Source organism: Lepisosteus platostomus, chromosome 2 (assembly GCF_059453375.1).
Source record: "Lepisosteus platostomus isolate fLepPlt1 chromosome 2, fLepPlt1.hap1, whole genome shotgun sequence".
NCBI lineage: Eukaryota > Metazoa > Chordata > Actinopteri > Semionotiformes > Lepisosteidae > Lepisosteus > Lepisosteus platostomus.
The window spans coordinates 31,594,920-31,613,041 of NC_142612.1; the positions used below are offsets into that span (position 1 = coordinate 31,594,920).

Below are 18,122 nucleotides of genomic sequence, written 5' to 3' on the forward strand. Positions count from 1 at the left end.
TTTACATAGTATACTGCATATGGCTTTTTACACGTAAATGAAAAGTTAATGAAAAGAAATGTACAGATTTTTGAGCCAGCCCTCCCACAAAGAAACCGCTGTTAGGCTTGAGGCACATCCACCAATATTTTCTACACTGCTACTAGCTTAAGGAAACAAACTATTTCCTTGTCTAACTCCCCAGACTAGGGTTCCTAACACCATCGTGTATTATCACCACCAGCTTCTCAGCCTCTTTCACTCCACTGCTGGATGAAGGCTTCCCAAAATTCTTCCACAAGCCTGATTGAAGCTGCCTGGTTCCACTTTCCTTCCTATTTCTTTTCAAACTGAGCGCCACCATTTGAACACCACACCACAGGTTTTCTGGTATGGGCATTGCAAGGCTAGATCAATTTCATAGAGGGACTATTTGGTGTATTTTTGAAAAAGAGAATAATGTAATGTCTCAAGTAATGTCTCAATTAGAACTGCTTCTATTAGCACTGATTTGCTACAGTGCTTTTTGCCCTGGTTATTTCAATTGCTCTGAATACACCTGTATAAAAAACTGTCTGTCTGTCCGATATGCATGAAGGTTAGGCTGCAGCACCTAGAGGACTCTAAGTGGAGGCTGTAGTTGTGCATCCTGCTATTATTTATGCTCATGGCAAAGACAATGAAAAAAATAATACAAACTCCCCGACAACGAGTGTGTTGCATGATACGAGTGTTTACTGTTCGGACAGTGCTGCCTGTAATCAATTATAAAAGAAATCTCAAAACTCGCTTCATAACAAAGCAGACTCAAGCCGCCTCAGGGTGTGCTCCAGCTCCTCCCATCAGTCTCTCACCACTGCCAAGCTGAAGGAGTGAAAGCAGGTCTTCTCAAGAAACCAGGTTGCAATACAAAGTCTGTGGGAGTCAGAGATCCCCCAGACAAGCCACACTTTGTAAAAGTATTCTGCTCCTGCCATGATGTCCCATTTGGATAAACAACATACTGAATATTTTTAATTAAAATGTGAATGCTCAAACTGAAAACATGCATTACATACATTTGTAATTCAACAAAACAGGACAACTTTGAAAGGGAAAAATACGTTTGCAAGGCACTGTTTGTTTTGCATGGCCTGATTGTAGGAAGTCAAGTGGCCTCTATGTTCTCTTGAGAAAACACATGATACTAGGGAAGTGCACTGGCACAGTCATTAGCATTGCTGCTTTGCAGCACTAGGGCCTTGCGTTCAATTCATGGGGCGATATCTGAGTGGAGTTTGTACATTCCTCTGGTTTACTCCCACGGTCAAAAGACAAACGTGTAGGTTAATTTGCTTCTGGAATAACTGGCCCTGTTAAGAGTATGTCCATATGTTCCCAGTGACGACTAGTGTCCTGTCCAGAGTATATTCTGTCTTGTGCTTGCTGCTTGCCAGGATAGGCTCTGGCTCCTCTGTGACCTTGCATTGGATGAAAGGGTTTGAAGATGGATGTTGCACTGGGGAAATGTGCATGTTTTGATCTTATCTATATACAGTATATACTACACATATACTGTAGCACTAGCAGTAGACCCAGCCTGAAAATAGCTTAACTGCTTACAAATATCCATCATTAAAGGTAAATTCAGAGTCATTCCCGCTGAGGAAACCCAAAAATGGGTCCATTTAACTCATGTTTCTACCCAAATGTGATTAAAAGTCAAAATGTCAAAACTGTGAGAAGCCGCAGATAGTTGAACAGCAAGACTTAAAAACTCCACCTACTGTACAGAAGTACTCCATTAAGCATTTGAAACCTCTCGGTTTCACATTTTTGACCACAAAACAGGCAGGATGCTGCTTCTGGAGAAAGACAAATTCCACCCTATCTACAAAAATGCAAACCTGTTTCACATTAATAAACTAAAATTCTTGGTTATTTGTCAAATAGGACTTTCAATCTCCAAAAGGGCATTAATGACATGCAACAATGGTGCAATGAAAGGTAGGAAGGTGTGCCGAAACATTATTTTTCCAGAAAAAAAAGGTTACAAACAAGAGGAAGTCATTTTGGTCTTCGAACCGGTTTGGTAGTTCGTCATTGATAAATCCCAAGGTCTTATCCAGCAGTTTCTTGAAAGACAGAGGATTAGCTGCAACAGCATGACTGGGTGGTCTGTTTTTTGTTTTAAATGCATTCCCTTGTAGTTTCCATTTTTCTCCACTGGTCTGGTCTGGAGAGTTCCACTGTTCATTCTGAAAATAACATTTTGTTCTGCACATAGTTTTTAATATGTTTAAGCATGTAATCTCTGTGGTACTCATGATCAACAATGGGCAAACTGCAAGTCCTACCAGTATGCCAGTGACTAAGGAAAACACAAGAAGCCTTTACAGTAAAGGACAGTGACAGAATCCCAGAGGCATTAACACAGCAGAAATAAATGCTATTTGGACAGCTGTGTAAAGTACTTCTGGAAGAATACACTAACAGAATTCAACAACCACCGCCGCTTTCAAACTATAGGACTTAAAGTACCAAACAACCCTCCTTTAAGTTTGATTTTTCACAAACGCGTATATACTTGGGGTGCATGGCAGTGCAGTGGTTAACATTGCTGCCTCTTGGTGTGAGGGTCCCAGGTTCCGGCATTTCCCTGTCTTGCTCCCACTGCTCGCCGGGATAGGCTCCAGCTCCCCCCGAGACCCTGAACTGGATGAAGCAGGAAGAAAATGGATGGATTTCTTCCGTATCAGTATACAACTGAACGGAGTGCATATAAATACAGTGGTGCGACTTGCCATCTGTGTTCTGAAGATAATTGTAGGTCACCACTAAACTGAATCTTACTCCAGTGCTTTAGCTTGCAATTCAGGACTCCCTTGGTCACATAACCTCAAGAAAATGAATAACTAGATTTAAGAAAAGAGAAAAGCATACATTACTAACTGGAATTTTAGTGATACACATCCACTAACTATACTTCAAAAACAAACTAAAAGAAAATGATAGCTACTTAAATTCTATGTCATTAATTCTGGCGAAGCAAAACACTTTGGTTTTAAAAACAGAACAATCTATTTATTACTCTGATGAAAAGCTAAACAAATAATTGTCATACTGTAGCTTAAACCAAGTGCTCATTTAACACATCACAATCCTTTAAGAGTCTCAATGAAATTTCGTTTGCTGATGAAAATCCTCTTTCTTCAGCATCTTTGTTCCACCTCCTCAGTGAAGCCATCCACCTCTGCTGAAACACATGAGCATTGACTGCCGAGTGTGCCAGAGTGAAATCCTTTAAAAGTGATGAAGACGCAAACAAAAAATGTATTCCACCAATAGCTTCCGTTACATAACGGCCAACAGATTAATACACGTCTACTGTGCTGCTTCAGAAGGGAGTGTGGGGGCAGGAGATGTGGGCATCCCGCTCCGACAGGACCCATGCAGAACTGCTCAAGCTGCACCAGGCCTGAGAGGAGAGAGACTGCTGACTGGTGCATCTCTCATGATGTCACAGCAAACGCCCAGGCATCCACAAGTCAGAGGAGCTGCCCTTTTGCTGGGAAGTCAATACTGCCCTGGCTGTCCAATCCTAACCTCCCCCTAGAGGTGCTCTGCCTTTTGTGCACCAGTGCTCAGAGGGTATGATTAATGACAAACAGCTTTGCCTAAAGGAGTTTCATACCTTTAAATGCACTGTGGAGCTAAATGATAAACACTTTACCAAGATACAAATCGATTTGTGAATAGGGTTTACAACTTGCTACTTGCACTAACATTTTCAACAAAGAAAATATCCTTAAATTATCAAAACATAACCGAATTTATATACCATCCATTTGTTAGAATATAACAAATAGCTTTATCATTTTACTTCAATAGTAGTTGCAGAGCACAAGAAGCCCTCTAAACCAGTACGACTGGAGCAACACTAACAAGTTAAATTAGGCTACCACTGCAGCAATGTGTGGTATTGATTCACGCACAGCATGTCCTCCAACTTCAGTTTTGAAGACCTGTCATATAAGTAATGCATTACACAGTTCGAAAAAAAATTAAGTAACAGTACCATAAGTATCACGGCTACATCCACTGCTACAACAGTGGTTCACACTTGAAGTTTTGAAGACTGTTGCCTTTGATCACATTGACTTTGGAACTGCATATGATTTAAAGTTTAGTTTATGTGTTAAACTCAAATGCAAAAAAAGAAAAAACTTCAATTGATTTTTCTTCCGTCACACAGAGCCAGGGAATTATCTGAAGATTGACTAAAATGTTCAAAATGAATGCTGTCTTATGCTTATTAAACAGAATCAGAAATATTTAAAGACCAGAATAAACGTACTTTTTGTGAGAGCACAACACAAGATAAGAAAAGGTCATTATTCTAACAGTTTACAGTTTAAAGGGACACCATTCTGTAAGTGGAGAAACCAGCTCAACAACCCATCACAAGATAATGCACGTGCTGCACCTACCAAAGACAGTAACAATTTACCTGCCTTCAATGACTTTCGAATTTATTTCTTTAAGAGTGAACTTTAATGATGTAAAGAAGGAACCTGCCCACATTTATTACAATCAATTAGGGAAGGTATAGGCAGCATAGTGGTACTGTGGTTAGCAGTGCTACCTAGCAGCGCTGGGGCCCTGGGTCCAGTTTATGGGGAGATATCTGCAGAGAGTGCTCTACCTGTGTTCATGTGGCTTACCAAAGACATTCTGGTAGGTACACTGGTGTCTGGGAAAACTGGCCTTGGGTACATGTGTGCCCTGAGATGGACTGGTGTCCCTTTCAGGGCTTATCCTGCTTTGTGCCCATTGCTTACCAGGATAGGCTCTGGCTGCTCCACAGCCCTGTATTGGATAATGTAGTTAGAAAATGTATGGAATGATGGATGGATTTAGATAAAGTATTGCTTAAATTCAAATGTTCTTTTACATAATTTGTAAACAAAAGCTCAAATACCCAGGAGGGCCCTGTGCACAGAAGCTGTTTTGATGACCTTACTTTGTCATGGTATAAGCCATACAGAGAGGCTACAGAAGGACTATGGGCTACAAGTTACAAGAATGTGTGATTTCAGTGTGCTCATTAATGCCATTGACAGAAAATAAACTCAATTTCCATTTCTTCTTTGTGTGGCAAATGTTTTGTGGGAAAATGTCTGGCTGCTGTAAAGATGTATATGGTTTCTGAGAGAAAATGATAACTACTGATTAAGAAAACGAAAGGAACAATGCCAGGGGAAAATAATCTACTAAAAAGGTATACAACCTGGTGTTTGTAGAAGCAAACTGTAAAGGCCATAGATCGTAGACACAGAGAAAGGGACTATACATGAGTGTTTCTGTGGTTTCACAAAGCTTTAACATCAGTTAGTGATTCCTTCTACTGTAAGGAAATGTGAATTAACCATATAGACTGCAAATTGCTGCCCCATTATTTTTCTAGTAAAATTAAACTGCAGAGACAATGCTAACAGAAACCTCATCCTCAGAATCCATGCAGTAACATGGATAGCATTGTTAACTTGGTCAGGGTCTATTGCACCAACCTGTACTGCACTACAATAAACTAAATTCAGTGCTACTAAAATTAATTTGCACCACCAAAAATTAAAGAAGGATTAAACAGAAATCCTAGATTCCCGATTGGCAAACTGTTAGGCGTTTAAATACGGCAATTAACAATACTTGGATTACATTTTAAATTAGCTTAAATTCCCTAAAATGACAAGTTATAGTTTGAGTGGAAACTGGCATCTATGTGACACCCTACTGAGTTGACAAAAAAATCCCCATATTAGGACTAATGTGTAAAAATCAAATGGCTACATAAAACTGAACTCTTGTGAACAGCTCATTAAAGGTTTGTACTGTAAAACCTGAACAGACTCAGTTCATCTCTCATTTATGGTGACTGTAAGGATCTTCTCGTGTTTGAATTAGCACGTTTACAATCGTGACAGATGGTTCCCAGGGGTGAGTCGACCCATTCCCTAAAGACTCAACATCCAAAAACGTTTTTCTTCTTTCTACAGTACTTGATAAGGAATTCAACTTTCCTTGTTCTTATCCTGTATCTGCTGTTGCAAACCCGCTTGAAATCTTCATTTGAGGTTATTTCTCAATTAAAGCTATTTTGCACATCCATTAAAAAAATCATTTATTGCAATGTGGATGCCTTGTTTCCTATTCGTGTGTTTGGTCCAAACCCTGACTGAAGCACAATTTACGTGTCTTGCTCAGCTGGCGTAGCCCGCCGGGCCAGGAGAACAAGGGGGTAGATGGGGGTGCAAACGATGATGCGCGCGTGGGAGTCTACCCACAGGAAAGAGGAAGTGAACCAGATTAGGACTGGACTTCCGTTTAATACTGCATGGAGAGAAGAAAGCATATTCATTTCGTGAACCCAGAAAAGCTGAAGTACAAGCAGAGATTGACAACCAACGGAAAAGCTAAAAGGTTGACATTTCCCCCTTCGGCAGTCGTGACTATTGTCCGCTCTTGCTCCACCGCCGTGATGTCCTTCAGCTGACGCCTCTCCCCAAAAGAGGCACAGAACCCGGGGGTGATTCTGTTTACCAACAGCTGTGCCACAGAGCCGATTACAGCAACGCTGTTCCACAACCACCCCTCCCCACAGAGCACAGCTTTAAAGCCTTTAATTCGCTTGCTCAGGGGAGCACACTGAGTCGGAGAGAGAACCTAGGGCTTCAGACAGGACCCCTAAGGGGAATAAGACCCTGTCGCTCAGCTACCAGACTCCCCATGCTTTCCAGGCCTGTTGTGTTTCAATACAAACACTGCAATATTTATTGGACTAACACAGTTATATTTTCAAAAAGGCTGCTATTATGAGATCATTTATCAGGATGAGATGCGGTGGCTCTGTGGCTAAGGATCTGCGCCTGTGGCTGGAAGGTTGCCGGGTTCGTGTTCCGTGGCCAGCAGAGAAATCCTACTCCGTTGGGCCCCTGAGCAAGGCCCTTAACCCCAACTGCTCCAGGGGCGCCGTGTAGATGGCCGACCCTGCGCTCTGACCCCAAGCTCCTCTCCCTGTCTGTGTGTCTCATGAAGTTGGGGTATGCAAAAAAGACAAATTCCTAATACAAGAAATTGTATATGGCCAATAAAGTGATCAAAACTTAAGAACAGTGGAATCAAAGATGACAAACGGATTTAGTCAATTTCCTCTAACACCGAATAAACCAAGTAATATCTAACATTTGCTTGCTATATATTATTTGGATAGTTACACACAAAGATGTAACTGTGGTTAATCTAAATCGGGACAGTACTAATCAGATAAAGAGGGTGAGGATATTCACTGACACTTAATCTGCTTGCTCCCTGTAATGTGCCTTACTTACCACTAGAGGCTGACCTGGGACCACTAAACACTTAGTATACACTGTCTCTTCTAGGCAAGTTAAACATTTCATGCTGCAAAATCATTTTACAACATGACATTTACTTCTTTTCTGAAGAAAGACTTTTTAATTGCTTTTTTTTAAAAAAAACCTTTGATTTTTAAAATGTCCAGAAAAAATCAGTAGGCCGATTTGCCAGAAGAAACTATTGTCAGAAAATAAGTATAGAAATATAGAGTATAGAAAACCTTCCCCTGGAAGATGTTAGGCTTAACAAAGCTACAGACAATGGACTGAGGAGGGCAGTGATACTGCTTTTAAAGGTGTTAAAACAAACTTCCTCTTCTTCTGTATAACCAGGAACACTCTCTCAACATTATGCTTCAACCAGAGAAACAGAAAACCACGAATTTTTAATTCAGCTGCTCCTGACAAAAGGATTTTTATTTACTGAAAACACCAGTGGTAAGGATTGTTTTTCTTTGGTTATAAATCCTGCAGTAATGAGCAATAATCTACCAAAAAAAAGCTTTACGTACTCCAAGTATCGTGTTTTACAAAAGATCACAGTACTGGGTGTGAAAGGGAAAAGTTATCTCTTTAAAACAAAACGTGCAAATTATCGCGTGCAAGTAAATGGTCCTGGAAATGAACACAGTAAAGGGACCAAGTTACAAGGAGGTGAGTCAGAAATCCAGCTAGCAAGTTTTATCATATTTATGGCAACAGTTAGGTAAACTAAGCCATTTAATTAACTTATCTACTGTCTCAATTTATCTGCATGACAATTATATATATTTTAAACATAGATAAAAAGCCAAACCCAACATACTATTAATCTAAATTCTCAGGAGCTACTGCTCTTATCATGCATCTCGAGGGTTTTACAGCCTACCTGTAAATCAACCACCACTACATTTCAACACAACATTTATATCTAATATTAGCAGCTAATTCTCCGCTTCACTACAGAACTACAATTTGTGCATTTGAGATTCTTTAGATACTTTGTACATACAGTACAGTAGTCTATTAACTATGCATAAGTTTTTTTTCCAAATATAGCAATATTTGAATCATTTTTTCTTTTAAAAAATCATTTAATCCCAAAATGTTTTCAAACTAACCTGCTGATGAAGTGCTTTATTAATGGTAGAGTACAGATTAAGACGCATACTCATCTGAACTGCATATAAACATACACTCAGGTGAACATGGAGAATTATGTTTTTAAAGAAACTAACAAGTAAGAAAGAAGTCCTTCACTGATCCGATATAAACATTTGTGAAGTAAACACTTCAGTTTAAAGTTTTAATAAGATCTTGCCACAGAAAACAATCAAGACATCAATCTGAATCTGGTTTCATAAAACCAACAGCTGAAAAAATGTAAATTTCTAAGAATATGGCAGCATGGCAAATTTAAAAGTACTGTACAGACGAAGAAAAATGATAAGGTTGCACCTAATCTGTATTGTTATGGTTTTAAAAGCAAAAATACTGTGATAGGAAAATGTGGCATCTCGGGTCCACTTGCTGGATTCTGGACTTTGATCAGGATCTGTGTATTCCCGTTCTAGAAATAAAACCACCAGCCCTTCAGGGGAATGCAATTTCTTTTATCTGTACAGAACAGCCATATGCTAAGAAGCAACACAAATAAAGGAGGTTCCCTGTCTACTAAAGACTCAGAACTAGAATGCAAATATATTTATATCTCATCTTAACACAATCTAAACACCATCCGCATAAATTTTAAAAACTATGCCGTTTCAAAACAACATCCTTTGACTGCTTTGTGTTCATTTGGCTGTTTTGTGCTCTTGATATGTCTTTTGTAGATTTGTGTTTGAAGATTTAAATTAAATATACTGTATTAAAAGCATTATAAATGTTATTATTTCAGGTGGCAAGCTATACACTGTAATGGAAATAACGTGTGGGTAGAGAAAAGCGTACTTCCATTTTATTAGCTTTTCAAATAGAAGACCACAAAAATAACACATATTAAAGAAATGAGTGAGTGTGTAATGTGGATTAAGAAAGTAAACTTCAAAGATACTGACCAGACTGTAACTGATTCACTTCCAGACCTATGGCAAATGTATCCCATGATGCAGCTGGAAAGGGCAATGTTTGCTGGTCAAACATTTCTTGCCTCTGTCCATCTCACGGCACCAGATCCATCCTACCTCTTCTGTATTTCCTGATGTTCATCACTGGGCTGCCTGGAAATGCCCTCTCTCTCCAGATAGTTGTGAAGAAAATGACAACCAAAACCCCGACCCACTTCTACCTGACAAATCTAGCCATCTCCAACATGTTGCTCTGTGCGGTCATGCTGTTCCTGTCCATGTATTACATGATGGGATACAAGTGGCAAGTTAACACAGTGGTGTGCAAGATGATCACAGCCGTGGTGACACCAGTCTTCCACATTAACATCTACATGGGCATGTTCATATTGAGCTGGATTGCACTGAGCCGCTATGCTATCCTGATGAAGCCCAATGAGCACAGGGACCAGTGTCATCTGGCGCATATCCACTCCAGCCTTCTCAAAAGGTTCCGGGAGTTGAGTTTTGCCAAAATGCTGTGCCTTGGCATCTGGACCTTTGTGATCGGTGCCATTGTTCCTGTTGTGCTGTACTACTCCTTCAGTGAAGTTGGGGGAGAGGAAGCTTGCTATGGCCAAAGTGTGGAAATAGGAGGAGAGGCCTCACAGATCTCCAGCACCATCGCCATCGCCGTCTTCTCGTTCTGCTTCTTGTTGGTCCTGTTCTCCTACGTGTCCGTAACGAAGCACCTTTACAATATCCAGAAAAGCTCTGCCATTCCAGGGAAGAGTCGCATCTATAGCCGAGTGTTCCGAAACATTCTGGTCATTCAGGTGGTGCTGGCTGTCTGCCTGCTGCCGCACCACATCTACAAAGCTGTGTTCATCAAGCTGGTCCACCCGCCAGTCTGCGACAGACTTTCTCTGCTGGTGGAAGTGAAGAACTTCCTGCTGTGCCTCGCTGCTCTCAGGTGCAGCACAGACCCCCTCATGTACTTCTTCCTGGACAACACATTCCGGAGGCATTGCAAGAGCCTCCTGAAATGCAGCTCGGCCAAGCACAGCAGCCAGTCTTCAGGCTCGAGCAAGGATTGGGACGTCAATATCTCCCACACAAAACACACCAACGTGCCTGAGAAACAATTCGTCAGATGGGAAGAGGCTCCACAGGATGAGGCTTTATTTTTAACAGTTGATAAGTTCATTAACTGAGCAGATGGACGCATTTCGCTTCCTCAATTTAAGGATACGCCAAGGGCAAACTACAAAAAATACTTATGTTAATGTTTCCTTAACATGTCTCTTTTCACTCTACCTTGCTTAAAATTGCATTTCACTGTCAAGACTGAAACATTAGATACTGTTAGACAAGTTCAGATCACTTGACATCTCAACAATGATTAGAGGTCTACAGAACTGGCCTAGAGAGGCGAGAGTCTGTGGAAAAACTGACCAATTGTAATCCAAAGTGATTTGCATGTTTATTCATTCATTCAGGTTGGAGTTTCACTGGAGCAATCTGAGTGAAGGGCCTTGCTCAAGAGCTCAACACCACCCAATCCTGTCCCACCCACGATTAGAACCCACAACCATCCAAATACTACTAGTCTAGAACCCTTTTACCACTATAATAAAATACCTGTCAAATGTACATACTGTACAAGTAAAATACATTTAACTATTTTACCATTCTGAAATTAAATAAATAACTGAGGTAAGCTTTAGGTACCCGAGAAGTGTCTCTTAGATTTTAGATTAGATAGGTTTGCGACACTTGGCAGATTAAACACTTCTAACTTCAAAGCAGAGAGGATGGTGGCTGAGGTCTGAGGGGTCCCTGGAGCAGAAACAATTGTGAAGTGTACCTTAGTATACCTAGGCAAGCTGTGGGTTAATCATTGTCAAGGAGCAGGACACACAATAAGATTACAGACAGAGGAGAGAAAGAAACAAGGAGAAGCAGGGAAGAAGGAGAGGAGAGACAAGAGTCTGGAGCAGTTGGGACTCTAAACTTGCGCCAGGCGAGAGCCCCTACTTCATGATCATCCAAACCAAACCTGACTGGAGCAAAGTATTTGAACCTTGTTAGAGAGAACGTGCTATTTGGTGTTTTTTGGGAACTTGGGTTTCCTGGGTAAAAGATACATCAGTTAGAAACATCTTTCCTGCTAAGGGTGCATTTTTATGGATAGGGATATAGGCTCCCATTAATTTTGTGGAATTCGGGGTGCAGAGAGAGATTTAACTGCAGTTGCATTGTTAGAAGACAGTTCATCTCTTATGTGGCCACTGTAGACATTATGAGTTTAATGCTTAGTAGCAGTCTGAGGTTTTCTGGGTGACCAGAATGTTAGGCCTCTGAAACGCCTTGTTTGTAAATACTGTCCTTAGAGTAACTTGTGTGTTGTATGTTTTGTTAGTTGTAGTTTGTGTCTTGTTATTGTAAATAATAATGGTGCCTGAATTATTACTCCTCTCACCAAAGCTGTGCCAGAAAACAAAATTCACATGCCTCCAATTATACCACCCGCTTGAGTATATTCACTTACAAGTTGTGGGTTAAGAACATTTATTTTACTTATTGCCTAAACCTCTCGGGCAATTCCTGATTTTCAGCCTTTTTGTAACCCCCCCATTTGTAACAGTATATTTTTCTACTAAAAAATTGCTTTAAGCAGCCCTTATGACCACATACATTAATGACTGTGTGCAAACACATCACGTTTCTTTGGTTCTTGATGATACAGATGGAAACCATTGGAAGCCACGTTTTTTTCTAGCTTGCTTTTCCAGCACGTGCATTAAGTGACTCTCAATTTAAAAAATATAGGAACATAGCATGCTTTATGATGGTAGGAGTGCATAGCACAGAACAGCTACAGGTATACAGTATGTACACGCATAGAGGGAGCCCTCCAATAACATTGGCACAGTGAATATAAATTGGGGTTTTTACCAGTACTCAATTTCATCATAAACATTTTTCACAGGAGAAAAAATACAGTAACTTATAAATACAACTCCTACACATTTCATTGTCAGTAAGAAATTACCCCACTTGGGTAAGTTAAATTGACAGTGTTGAACCTTTCCATTCTGAAGGAGAAAATGTATTGGGATAATTGGCTGGCAGGTGTCTCTTATTGGTCAGGTGTTTGTTATTGAGTAATTAGGCTTTTAAAAGAACTGTGGACATCCTTACAAGCAGACTTGCTTTGACAGTGTTTGGAATCTGTAATCAACCATTAAAATGAAAACCAAAGAGCAGCAGGCAATTTTAAAAGCAACAAAAGAAAAACTATCAAACCCACTGCACAGAAACTGGGCAAATGATCACACAATTAAAAATTAATACTAAGGAAATAAGAAGCAACAGGTACAATTACCTATCCAAGGAAAAAAAAACTACTGTAAAACAACAGTTAGTGAAATCAATAACAGTAGAAAAAGTAACATTAAATAGAAAGCTACACAAAATGTATGATTATTAATTTAATTTCTTCACTTCTTCATTTAGACATACAAATATGTCCCATACTTAATCATAAAATGTGTATATTCAGATTGAAAAAATGAAGCTTGCCAGAGCATGTGCACACAACAGACTGCAGGGGTATCAATCAGACAGGAAAGCAGCACCACGAAAAGAAAAAAAACAGACTAGAATTAAGAATAGAACAGGAGAGAATTATGGCCAAATTTCTTTATCACAGGATGTTCCCTTAAACATCCATTGAGCCAATAAGCAATACTTGGAAGACCCTCTCCTATCACTCATCTCTAAATTCACCTATGATTTAAGTAAACTTCAATAAAGATCGGTATTAGCTATCGCAGTAGATCTTAAAAGACATTCAGTGGGTGTGTAGCTGTTGTGGTCATATTGCACTGAGTGTTGTTTTGATTTATATAGACAGACTGCCTAGAGCCCCCATTCTCCTGTATTCTGAGCTCTCCGCTGACAAACCATGTGGATTTCCAAACTTGCAAAGCTCTGCATTATGAAGATTGTGTGGACTATAATATTTCCTAATACACACAGCTCTGTAACTTTGAAGTTGGCTAGTGTTATGTCCTTAATCCTTTACTTTGTTTAAATTTACTGTGTGTTTTTGATGGTTTTCCGATAATTAGTGGAATTACTCTTTTGACCCTGTAGTTAAGTTTAGCTTAGTATTCTTCACATTTCTTTGGGAATTACTGATTCTTCTAGATACGTACCACTTATCCATTCTAAGCTCTCGTAGGGTATCTGTTTGCCAGTCTGTATACTGTATATAATTTATATGTATTCTAAAGGATACATTTTTATATTGTCTATACAATTTTATATATACTAAAATAAAATGTATGACTTTTGCTATTTATGTAAGACCCATGTGAGCCACTACAATTTGTATACATCACAGCTGAATTTTATTTGAGCAATAAAACATAACAGCAAGAACCAAGTTTAAGGAGCAGTCCTAACTTCACCAGACAACTGGTTACAATGAGTAATCCACTCAATGTCTTTAACAACACATTACTCTAAACTATTCATACTGGCATGCTATATTTCATTTTCCCCCATTTAACCCATACAAAATAGGTACAGTCAAACCCTTACTTGTGAAATAGGCCAACATATCTTGAAACCAACTGGGCAGACCCAGCTGTGTTTGCGTAACTCGCACTGTGTCAATTTCAGATAAGAGTTTCAGTTTTACATTGCTGAGCCTAAGAATAATTATACTTGGCAAACGATTTTTAAACCTGCCACGACATGAAATGTCACAGGCCCTAACAGATCTTTATCTGCAACACCTGTTCCTCACATTGTGAAATTAATCCAAGCTGAACGTCAAATGTAGCCCCATGCAGATGTGGTAACAAGACACCGGGCCAGTGAGCGGGGCGAATGAAATAAGATGGCAGTGCCCACAAGGCACATGGTGAGCCCACATTGCGTGTGAACGGCCAGTGACTGGCACAGTTTTAGATGAAAGAAATGTGGTCAATTTTTGATTCACTTGTTTTTTGGTTTAAACTTCAATTCGATGCGATTCCAGAACAAAACACATACACCCTCTGCAGGAATATACAACTGACATTAGCACGGGGGGAAAAAAGGTTAACATATTTAGACAAGAAATACAAAACATGACAATCTTTCTTTTTAAACAAATCCACAAAACTATAGAATGGAACATTTTGCACTGGGAAAAAAAATGTAATGAAAATCCAACTTCTTCAAATAAAGCCTCTGTGGAAGTGTTTAACTGAAACAATTCATTCTTGCTAGGATTGGCACTTTTAAACTTTAAACACAGGTGTGCAAAAATCTTTAAAATGCTCCGAAGTGACAATAAATCGATATCTTCCACATTGAGAGTCTGGAACAAGCTACCCAGTCATATTATCGAGCATAATGAACTTCAATTCTTAAAAAAAATAAAACTATCAAAATAAAATATATGAATTAGATGGATAAATTAGGATCTTTTTGACTGTAAACAATCTTATGTCCTTAAGGTAACATAATAGGCATTTAAAATCAAGATCAAGATGTGGGAGTATTGAACAAGCAGCTCACCCATATTGTTGAATCCTGGCATCTTTCAAGAAACAGGTGGATACGATTGACTGGCTACTAACTTAGGCCTATTCTTGTCTCCAAGCTTGGTGCTTTAATGTGTATGCTGCAGCTTTTTCTCAACTAAAAAAATCACTTTACCTCTTCATGCAAGGACATAAGGTTTAGCATGTCGCCGGTTTGCTCCCTCATCGGAGAGCTTATGGAGCAAGACCGAGCACAACTGCATTAGTTAGCAAATCAACGAAGGCACAGCCGATTCTAAAGCTTGAGAAAAAAACAACAACTACTGTTGTTCCTTATAAACTAGGCTCAAATCTTCTTTTGCTCAAGATCACAGTGGAACCTTTCAACCTTTTCCAACCTCCTCTGAACTCTCTCCAAGTCTGCAGACAAAACCCCATCATTCCTTGTTGCAGAAATGAAGCCCAAAGGCCCTAATACAACCCAGCCCTCTTCCTGTTACTCCTTCATATTCTCAAGCCCCCGCCAGCTCTTGGCAGGACAGCAGCTTTTGCTCTCTCTCTCACCACACATTCGCATCGCGCGTCAGGAATGAGCCGTATCTGTCCACTGGTGACTGAGCACGTCAGTGTCCTGATCCCTTACAAGCAGCAAACACTGCTTCGGAATTAGCATGCAGTGGGAAGCTGCTGGTATCCCTTATCCCTCACAAGCATTAACGTCACACCACAGGTATTAGTGTCCCTCACCTATATTCTCACCCAGTACAGAAACAAGGTGAACATTAAGCCACAGGTCTCCAAGAAATCAAGGTTTCCTGAAAATTAAGCCATAGTACACCACCTGTTATGATCTCAAACTACTGCTGACTAGCCATGGAAATCTGAGTGTTTTACTTTCTTAAAAAACGGATGCGCACAGCCTTGCTAAGAACCACTGTAACACTGGCTGCCAGGTCGAAGCCCTTCATGCCTTGTGAGCCAGTAGTTACAAAGTAGTGCGTGCTTTGAGTGACTACATGCTGACATGCATGGAGATGGAAAGTCTGTTTCTTTTGGAAGAAACCGCTTGATGAAGTGTATGAGGAATCATGGGAGTACATTACAGGTCAATGAGACTTCCACAGATTTCACTCATGTGGATGAAGGGCACATTACCTCTGAGCAAAATGCAGCCGCATGCAAACAGAATTTCAGCCAACAGAATTCAAGGTTTTGCTTTCTGAGGGGGCATTGTTTGTGCTTCCCGTATCTGTTTTATGTGGTATTGTCTTTACGAGATACAGAGCTCAGGCGGCTAATTCTCACTGAATGTTCCGATATACACATCCGGTTTAAAAACCACTTTCCCCACGGGTGGCATGTAGAAACTACATGGCAAGACTTCAGCATAGAAACAGCTAACTACATTTCTAAAAATCTATTTTAAAACATATCAGTATTATGCTCTTAAAGAGATAAAGCACGTGGCTTTGTTTATACCGATTCAATGTTTTCAGCATCATTTTGATTAATTAATTGGTCAAGATAGACTGTGAAACAGTTGCTGCACAATCACCTTATCAGTGCCGGTCAGAGGTGATATCATTTGTTGAGTAGCAAGCTTGACATTGCTGTTGGCTTAAATTGTGAAAGCAAAAAAAATAACTATGGTATTGTGTCTGCGTAATTGAAAAATTTACCAATATACAGAAAGAAATTGACAGGGAAAGATGACCGATTTGCACTATTTTTTAGTAAATTTGTGTAACTCAACACAAACAGGATGGAAATATTGTCATTTTTTTAAATATCTGCTTCTGGGAGGCCACTTGAGCTTTGCACTATCTCAGTGCTGATGCTGCTGATGTGGGCAGATATTGAAGAAAATCCGCGTTTCCAAATTGTGACCAATATGAAAGTACTGTTCACACCTCCCTGCTAGATTCAAGGTAACGATCGCTGCTTAATTTGGCTTAGTTTTTTTGGCCACCCCATGTTCCCTTTGTCCCCTGATGTGACAAATGCATCATCGTGCACTTATCTATTTCATCAAAAACAAAAGGTTCTCATTACTGTCCTTTTAACTGTGAGAAAAAGGCATGAATGCTTTTCAGTTCTGGTGAAGGTTCTAAATTCTCCACAATAAGCTCAGATTGTTTTGTTAGCCGACTGTGTCCTCAATTCTCCTTTGGGCAGGGTGCCTGTCCCTTAAAGATCCCAGATGGGTACGCCACTTGGATAAAATAGTCACGATTTGTAATTTAAAATGTAAAAAGTAATGAACAAACCACACACAAAATTGCATTTAATAACCATATTACAGTGGTTACAGTGTAAGTCAACAATACATACGTACACGCTAATTACATATCAGTCTTTTAGTTTTGAAGTTCTAGAGCATTAGTCTAGTTTCTAGAACATCTGGGAAAAGTCACCCAAAGAAAAAGAAATGTTTTCCATGGACAGCAAGTCTCGCTCAGCCCCCCAGGCATCCAGCATCTGATAACATACTGTAAGCCGACTGCATCCATTTTGAGGCTCTGGAAGCGATAAAACCAGCAGTGACGCCAATTATGACATGGATCAAAAAGCACAGTGATTTAAAAAAATCATATCAAATAATACCAGCTACAAAGATTTATGAAGATAAATTTTAGCATCAATATACGTATTCCATATCTAAGACAATTTTGACTAAAATATTTTCAGTTTATCATGATTTTGGAAACCAGTGTACGTCCCTGGCTTGGCAGATTTTGCTTGAGGTCATGGTCTGCTTTAGAAATGAGGTGTCTTGGCCTGTCATCCACCAATGTATTAGCCTGTACTTCAGTTTAGTGGGAAGGGCTAAAATACAAAACCCTTCACTAAACATGCAAGTTTTTTGAAAATACATATTTCAATTTCCATTGTTTCTAGTTCTGATACAGTCATTTGTTAGGCCCAACAGCCTTATCTCAAAGGCCCCAAACAGACTTCCATCTAAATGCAGTAGTTTTGGAAATATTACTCAGCAAAAAAGGTTAACCTTCTGGCCTCACTCAAACTACTCACCTACCAACAGAAATGCCTGCATTGCAGCACAACATCAACCTGCAAACTTTAACGAACTTTTTAAAATGTTATTTAGCATTGTAACTTTACTCTTCAGTTTTTACTCCTTTACTACATAATAAACACAAAAAGACAACTTGGTTGTT

General features: G+C 39.7%; 2 protein-coding genes across 22 annotated transcripts in view; one reads left to right on the top strand and one right to left on the bottom strand.

The window, feature by feature from the left end:
* caska (calcium/calmodulin-dependent serine protein kinase a) overlaps nucleotides 1-18,122 on the bottom strand; it is a 259,244-nt gene that overhangs the window by 93,911 nt on the left and 147,211 nt on the right. The gene's annotated exons all lie outside the window — the stretch shown is intronic.
* Nucleotides 7,378-13,109, top strand: gpr82 (G protein-coupled receptor 82). Its single transcript, XM_088605456.1, has 2 exons — nucleotides 7,378-7,811; nucleotides 9,438-13,109. The coding sequence occupies exon 2, from the start codon at nucleotides 9,442-9,444 to the stop codon at nucleotides 10,612-10,614; it is 1,173 nt and encodes a 390-aa protein (XP_088461582.1). The 5' UTR covers nucleotides 7,378-7,811; nucleotides 9,438-9,441; the 3' UTR covers nucleotides 10,615-13,109.

Excerpts from the sequence above, each read along its gene's own strand:
- gpr82 (XM_088605456.1), top strand. The coding sequence starts at position 9,442 with ATGGCAAATGTATCCCATGATGCAGCTGGAAAGGGCAATGTTTGCTGG.